The 8,944-nt window shown below is 34.1% G+C and overlaps 1 protein-coding gene across 1 annotated transcript in view; it reads right to left on the bottom strand.

The window, feature by feature from the left end:
* LOC129454816 (uncharacterized) overlaps nt 1-617 on the bottom strand; it is a 31,898-nt gene extending 31,281 nt beyond the window's left edge. The window contains exon 1 of the mRNA XM_073858750.1: nt 380-617. Coding sequence (XP_073714851.1) covers nt 380-617 — 238 coding nt within the window. The remainder of the gene's footprint in view (nt 1-379) is intronic.
* Nucleotides 618-8,944: the final 8,327 nt, after the last annotated feature.

Raw genomic sequence — 8,944 nt, 5'->3', positions numbered from 1 at the left:
TCTTTATTGATTTCAAGATTTTATTCTTGCATTTTTCTAGGAGAAAACTCCTTTACTCCTCCTCGTGGATGTGAACTACTGACGCGTCTGTCTAACAAATGTCCGTTGTTCGGGACAATGTCAGGCACGGCACTCGACAGAACAAAATCCATTCCACCATCATCACATCTCGGAGATGTTTTATTAATTTTGGTCGCTTTTTGTTAGATGAGTTAAAATTTGTCTGCGTATTCTGCCTGTCAAGAAAAACGGTGGGTCAAGTTCATGAGCACCACCTGGTGTGTCTAACGTTACATGTACACGTGCATTAACAACATAATAACTGTATGTAAACTTATCAACATGAAATTCAGACTATTTGCTTTAACTTGCATCTTACCTCTTTGGCGTTTCGCCTCAGTAAGTGTTGGATAAACATCCACCATCTCCTCATCATCATCCTCCTCCTCTCCTCCACATGGATTAAAACAACCGGCAGCGCGCCCGACTTGTGACGAAAGTCCAATATCAAGGACATCGTCAAAGTTCGGCACAGCATTCGGTAGAATAAAATCCATGTTTTCGACATCTGCTGCTTCCATGTCCTTGTCAGACAATGGTGTTATAGGACGAAACATGTCGAAGAAAAACTGAAAGACTTAACTGTGTTTAGACTCGGTTCACAGAGAGTTGAAATCTAAGTAAACTGTCTGTCCGTACACAGTGCGTCAAGCAGCTTAAAGTTCCGAACTTTTTGAAAGTCTGCAAAATTCACTTGGTAATCTGTACAGTAGCGTTCGAAGGCAAGCGTTCAGATCAGTCAAATGATACCGGTCTCATCTGGCTGAGCCTTTTTATAGGCACCGAGTGTATATATGTAGATGTATATGAATATTCTATCAAAACTCTTTAATATGTCTAAATGCTTATTGCTAATTTTTTAAATGTATTTTACAGTATGTATAGATCCTATTTTGTATTAATATATTTAGACCTATTGTGTTATTTATTTAAAACCACTAGATGGTACTATGTTAATTACCAGTAAAGTTAAAAGAATAAGAGTATTAGTTGAGAGTGAAGGATCCTACCTTAGATCCTCTAGTGCAGAATGTTTTTATTATGTGTTTTTAAGTTTATTCCTAATCATTTATTTACATAATCATCATAATCATTTTATAATCATTAGTTATCCATATAATTCTTTATTTGATTCATAAAAATAACATTAAATAATTTCATTATAATCATTTTTATCATTATATTTATTGTTTATTCATTTATTCATCCATTTATTACATTTCTATATTTTATTTATTTATATTGTCTTTTCATTTATACATTAATTCATTCATTGTATTTTTATATTTTATGTCTTATTGATTTCATTGTTGTTCAGTCTTATAGTTGTCTCACATTTGTGAAGTTTCATGCGCTGTCCTGTCTGTGTAAACAAAGATAGATAAAGAGAATGTTTATGGAAGCTCAAGGTTTGTGGGATGTTGCTAAGCAATTTTTGATATAACAGTGCATGCTGAATTCGTGCGGGTTGGATGAGGTTTGAACTTTGAGACATGCAACTGAAACTGTCCACCAATAAAACTCTGTTCTATTTTTTTTCATCAAAACCTTCGTCTCATGTCCTGCTTGTGTTCTTTTCTAGCAGCGTTCGATCAACCTCTTGACTAACGGAAGCCTGTTAAACTTATATTTTCTGACATGATCTGGCATCCGGGGCTGGATCGTTGTTTTTATTTTGTCTGGTGTGGAGACCTGATCTAACAGGAGTAAAACACAGACATGCTCAAATTGTATGGAGATTTTATTTAAATAATCAAAAAGCATCAAAGGTCATATATTTTAATGCATGATACAAAAATGAATTTTTTTCATTGCTCAAAATCTTTCACACATATCAAACAGTTAAACACAGTCAGTCAAAAACAGAAATAAAGTTATATTAACCCTTACAGCAGTTAAAGCATCAGCAGAGTTACAGATTGTTGGGTTTACTGCAGGTTAAATTCACTAAACACTAGTGCTGGGCGATTTGGCCTAAAAATAAAATCTCCGATTTTATTTTTTTTAATTCGACTTCCGATTTTTTCCGATTCCCCCCCCCACTTATTAAGAAAAGCAATAAGTACAAATGGCAGACAACTTAAAGCAAATTTTGCTTTTATTTAATCAAAAGAAAGAAAAATGTAACCCCAAATTATGAGATGAATAATAAATAAATAAACACCCTCTTGGAATCAAAGTCCCAGCTGTGTTTTACGTGTGCTATGATGTTGTTGATGTTGCTATAATAATGCTACGGAAGCCCCGGGCAGCCAAAAATGCGCCATTACAAAAAAATCGAATTACTTATTTTTTAAATTGCCCACAACAAAAAATTCGAATTAATTCATTAAATCGATTTTTCGCCCAGGCCTACTAAACACTACTTAATATTACTTCCCAAACACATTAAAGGACATTTGACATGTTGACTGATGAAGAACCACCACAGAGACTAAAGGGTCAAAATACTGTATGAGATGAGAAGAAAATATATATTAAAAAAAAATTTTTCTGCCCCCAAACTAATTTTTGGCAACAATCTCCTATTTTTGGTAAGATAACATGACGCCTAAAGGTTAACCTCTTAAGACCAGATATTTGGTTTGTCTTTTTATTTAGATTTCTTCCAGCTATTTTGGGGTTAAGAACCAATAAATATAATAACCAAATATTTTTCTTTGAACATGAAGCAGTGTATTTGTCCATGTTTGTGTATAACAGGTTCCAGTTACAAAGAATTAAGTATTATGGTGCAAACAATATAAAAATGATGTCCATGTAACATCCAGATCTTTGGAGGTTAAATGTGGCATAATGCAACTGTAAATAGAGATATATGGACTATATTCATAATTCTAGTCTTGTTTGAAACTAGACACGTGACATATTGTTGCCAAATAGTAATAACAAATCAGAGTAGTATAGGAACAGAGTAAAACAAGGTAAAATATACATGAAATTACTTCCGATTTCTTTGAATAACATTCATGTATGAAATGGTCATGTCAAACACCTGGGGTCACCATAAAGGTAAATTGAATGTCTGACCATGTTGTGATTCAAATTTAAGAATGATACTCTAAAAAATGTAGTTTCTGTGAGCTTTTTTTTTTAAGTGTGCACCTGGAGATTCCAACAAAATAGGATAGAGAGCATACCACATGTAGCGCCGTCAAAGCAATTAATATCTTATTTCAGTATGGGTCATAGTTAAATATATAAGGTTAAAATTCATATGATTGAAATAATGTTTTATAGTCAATAAATAATAATTTCATGTTTATTTCATGTTTAGGCCTCTTTTACATCACAAGAACACACACACACACACACACACACACACACACACACACACACACATACAGATATTTTAAGGGCTTGAAAAAATCTGAAGTACAGAAAGGACAGTGAAACAGCAGGAGGTACATCTGTTAGAAAGAGAGATTTAAATTTTCTTAAGTAGCTAAAGCAAACACACACCTTTATGAGATACAAGTTAAAGAACTAAAGACAGAGTATGATAAAATGCACATTAAGTGCACATACATTTGTCCAGATCAGTAAGCTTTTTTACGAAAACTGTATATTAAGATATACATTAGAGAATTATATCATCTCATTTATAAGACAAAACTCAAACCAAAATCTACACCATATGGGACCAAAGTTTCTAATGTGGGTTTTATCATGCATGACGTATTATTATTGTTATTTGCAGACAAAGCGCCCTGTCAACACACCCATGTGGGGCCCATAAGGGATGGATATGGGCTGGTGAGTGGGCCCCATATGGGCTGCCCAGATGGGGCCCAGTTAGTTTTGTCCGGGGGTTCCATGGTGGCCCCACCTGGATTGCCCACATGAATTTGATATAGAAACTGAGTGGGGCTTATGTGGGGCCCAGCTGGGCAACACACATGGGGCCCATATTGGCCCCACCTAATGAAGCCCACATTATTTACCAGGTTCCAGTATGGGTTTTAATGGGTACTGGACTGGTCCCTTATTATGTAATAATTATACTTTTAATGCTTAATTGTAATTTACTTAAATAATATATTTGTTTTAAATTGAAAACCGATAAAAGCTAAATAATTTCAGTTCGGTAAATATCACTTTTCAGCATAAATATTCAACAGTTCATTCATCTATAACATCACAAAACATGAAGGAGGTGCAATATGAAAAATGAAATAAAAAACTGTAAAGGTTTAATATATCAAAATACTTTATTGTCAATTTATAACACTGTCAATGCTAAAATAATCATCAACATTTCAAAACTGCTAATGCAGGTAATGACTAACAATTTAACATAACACTTAAAATAAGCATTGAAAGAAGTCAAACTCTTAAAATACTTGAGATTTAAAAACAACACAAGTATTGCTCACTGTTCTGGAGATGGTCTTAATTCTGATCATCAATTAATCTTTGCTCAAACGTTTTAGGAAGAACTTCCAAAGCATCCACAGCCGAACTCATTAAATGTCCAATGTTTGCTTTGATTTATCGCTGTGCAGTCCGTGAACTTGTACCGTAGTATTACATTTTCTACAAACACAACTCAGAAAAAATTACAAGTGTAACAGTTGTGAGAGACTCCTGCTGCTCCGGTAGAAACCATAGACTGGTAGAAACCGTATCCTTGCGTCTGAGTGTGAATTCTTAGTTTAAATGTTTATCATCTTTATAGTTGTAATTTTAAAAGTCTGCCTATTTTAGCAAAGATTATTTAAAATATGAGTTTATATTATGTGAAAAAAATCACAATTAAAAACATTTCAAGCAGGACTACTTTGTCAAGCGTAATGTGTCATAGCAGTGAGTAGATCTCCTTATATGAAACACCTGACTCCACTAATCAGACTCCTTTCAGAATGTTTGAAACATTTCTTTAATTAAACACACTAACAAACTGATGAACTTTCTGACATTTCTTATTTTCACTCATGCTCAGCTGTGCAAATTAAAATTAATAATTGGCAGGTAAACATTATAAATATCACAATTAAATATTAACAATAATGCATTTTTATTTAAAATGTTTTATACTGATCAGATCCTATCTGTGATATTATTTGCTCTTTGTATAAAAGTGACTATCAACCATAAGTAATAATTTTAAGAGTTTAAATGTATATAAAATGTATTTTAAGCATGAAATTATTTTGCCCACATAGGTCCCATATGGGTCCCATATTATCATCCAACATGGGCATACCTATATGGGACCCACATAGTCAACCCACATGGGACCCATATATATTGCCCATGTTAAGCCCATGGCCACATGAAACCCATGTTGCCCATATGGGACCCACGTGGGACCCACATATCAATGTTAATTAAATGTAAAAAATAATGCATTTTTATTTCAAAATATTTTATACTGATCAAATCATATCTGTTATATTATTTGCTCTCTGTATAAAAGTGACAATCAACCAAAAGTTATTATTTTAAGATTGTAAATGTACAAAGATGTATTTCAAGCATAAAAATGTTTTGCCCACATAGGTGCCATAAGGGCCCCACATTATTATCCCACATGGGCAAACCTATATGGGGCCCACATATATTGCCCATGTGAAGCCCATGCCCACATGTAACCCATGCTGCCCAGGTGGGACCCACGTGGGGCCCACATATCAATGTTGGCTGGGCGGTAGGGTTTGTTTGACTTCATGCGGCGCCGCAAGAACCGACAGCCGGATGACGTCAAGGTTCCGCGAGAGCGATTTAATAGCAGATCCTCCGTATGACTTCGCGAATCGCTCTCGCGGTACTTTGACGTCATCTGGCTGTCGATTTGAATTGATATCGCATCAATCGTTTATAAATAATAAATGTTTCATCATTACAATACAATCAACAACAATAACTTTAGCAGATTTAACATAATTACCTTCGTATCGTTTCAAGAAGGTCTGCTCTACTCATATAAATGAATTAGGGCTGTCAAAATAAACGCGTTAATAACGCGTTAACGCAAATTCATTTTAACGGCACTAATTTTATTAACGCGTGTTATGCATGATGGGTAAAAATTTCAACTCAACAGATAATCTGATCATTGTTGTTTACTTTCATTTTAATTTTAAAGATTGTACTTAACACAATAAACAATACACTATTCGAAAGGTCTAAGACTCAAATGTTTGTATTTGACATTATTCACAAAATCTTAATTTGAGTTCATACCTGTAAAATGACATATGACCCTCAGTCACAGTCATTGATAAATCTCATGAATGGTTATCATGAAAGCCCTTCACAAAACAACATCCCTCAGGGCTTTTAGTTCGAAAGCCTGCATATTTGGAGAAATGTTGATTGATTTGATGTATTTACTTCAAATTTTTTATAGAGAGGAGTAATGTTTAATCCATTTTACACAAGATAGGAGCCATTGAGGTTGGTGTTCATTCATACGTGACGCCTGGGGGCGCCCTCGTGCAGAGACCGTCCACAATTGATACACGAACAACACCTTGGATCATTGGCTGTTTCTCAATTCCAAGAACGCAAAGAACGGACTTGCGTCCTCGTGGAGATCGGTCTTGCCAGGCGACCTGGGAAGAACGAACTCGGAAGTTTAGCCGCAATGACTTCTGGGGCGTAAAGCGATTTCAGCAAGGCTGCACTCGATGCATCCTCGATATCAAGAACACATCCGGGTATTTTCATGTGTCCTCTGTCCTTGCGTTCTTGAGAATTGGAATGAACTTCGACCGTTAATGATGACGTAGAGCGAGGACACGAGGACGCAAGATCGCTGAAGAACGCATATTGAGAAACAGCCATTGTGCCCATATAAGGGCATTGCCACCCAGCTGCTAAAACCTATGGCTAAAACATGCACATAAAGATGTTTTGACGGATAAAACAAGAAGAAAATAAACGCGATTGGGATTATATATGGTGTATCTGTGTTTTTACAGTCATGTCGGGTATTTTAATAAACAATACAGTATATTTATTATTATGCAACACATACCAAAACAGCCTTGCACATTACAGAATACCAAAAAGAGTGTTAATTCTGTTTTATTTTGCGATCCGAAGCCCCATCAGCTCACATATGGTTATTTAAAACACTCGACTTCTGTTATAAAGTCAGTTTGTAGCAAAAACCTGTTTTAATCCCACCAGTTCTCCTGTTTATGGTGTGCTAAGATAGTATGCTAGCTAAGCTAACGTGCACCTGCGTACATTTTAGATTTGAAAAATAGGTTTTGACACAAAGTCAAAGAGGTGAAGACATTTAATAAAAGAAAAGAGGGATAAAACACTGTCAATAGATCATTGTCAGTAATTATAATAATAACAAAGAATGATAATTAGACGCCATATCCAGTCTGAATGCTTCATTTTTGGATTTTTGCGATAACTGTTTCGAAAATCTGATGGTTCACCACTAGGGGGATTTAATCACAAATGAGCAGTGTCTAATATGGTTTAGGTGAACTTGGGTCAGTTTTATTATGCAATTTCATAAAACATTTATCCTTCTGAATGATTATGCTACCAGTTTGCCTACTTTTTGTTTATAGATGGATTTAATGACAAACATGTGCATAATTAAAAGGGAGGTTAAAGTCTTAATGATTTGTTTGCCCTAAAAAAAGAATACACTTTGAATTAATGGCTTTTATTTTGTATATTCTTTATTATACTTTTATCATTTAATTTTCCTAAAAACTTTTATTTTAGATAATCTTGCAATTATTGTGTAAAAAGTCTAAGATGTTTGGAGTGAGATCTTGTTGCTTTTACGTTTTCACCAGCAGGTGTTTCGAGCCCTTCACAACAGTAAATATTTCTGTGGCTTTAGCTAAAGTGCATTTCTAGACTCATTTAAGGCCAATTGCAACAAAACTAATAGCCAACAATGATAACAAAAATATCTGCAGTTGTATAAATAAACAGTAGCAGTATAATTAATGCATGATGGGGGAAATGTTCAAATCCGCAGATTTGAATAAGCTAAAATGAATTGATTCAACTTAAAATGTCTTGTTGATTGAGAGAAATCATTTAAATTGTGCATTAAACTAAAACACAGTATATTTCAAGGTTTAGGTCAAGTGTCCTTATTTATTTGGTTTAAAACAACATCAGGTTTAACAGTGGGTCTGATTGGATTAATTAGTTAACTCACAGTATTTTATACCACGGTCAATGGTTTGATATTGCATATGAAAAACATGTATAAGTGACCCAAGTTAATCAGTTTGATCAAATAAAAAAGTAAAAAAAGCTAATTAAAACATTTGCTAAAGAAAAGTCTTCCATGTTCAATTCAATTTTATTTATATTCTTTAGCACTTTTCACAATTGTTTCATTATTTCAAAGCAGCTTTACATTAATAAAAAAGGAAAAAATACAGAAAAAAGTACAGATTAAACTGAGCTATCAAGCATTGTAATAATGTAATGTATAGAAGAGAGATTTAAGTTAAGCCAATGTAAGCTGACTCCCTAAACCCTAAAGAGAGAGCCAGACAGCTGATTCTATAAAGGATAACTATATATTAGATACTATATTATACAACTTAAAAGAATTAAAACAATATGAATTAAAACATTTTTATTTAATGTCTTCAAGGACGAGACAGGATCTGCATCAGACGTTCAGACAGCGGTCTGTGGTCGTGACGTCTGAGGCTGAAATACAACCTGAAGATGAGAAAGAGAGGAAATGTCAACATTTAATTTTTAATCATCATATTTATAGTATATATAGAACCTTAAAGCCACAATATGTATGATATTTATTTGTAATAAAATATCCCAAGACAAATACAGAAGTGTTGGTTAAACAACATCTAACACACAGCTGTTGTGCCTTGCAGATAATTCATTACGATGACATTAAATAATGTGATCAAATGTACAG

This window comes from Misgurnus anguillicaudatus, chromosome 20, assembly GCF_027580225.2.
Source record: "Misgurnus anguillicaudatus chromosome 20, ASM2758022v2, whole genome shotgun sequence".
NCBI lineage: Eukaryota > Metazoa > Chordata > Actinopteri > Cypriniformes > Cobitidae > Misgurnus > Misgurnus anguillicaudatus.
The sequence above is the reverse complement of the archived record's forward strand: the minus strand, read 5'-3'. Positions and strand labels throughout refer to the sequence as shown.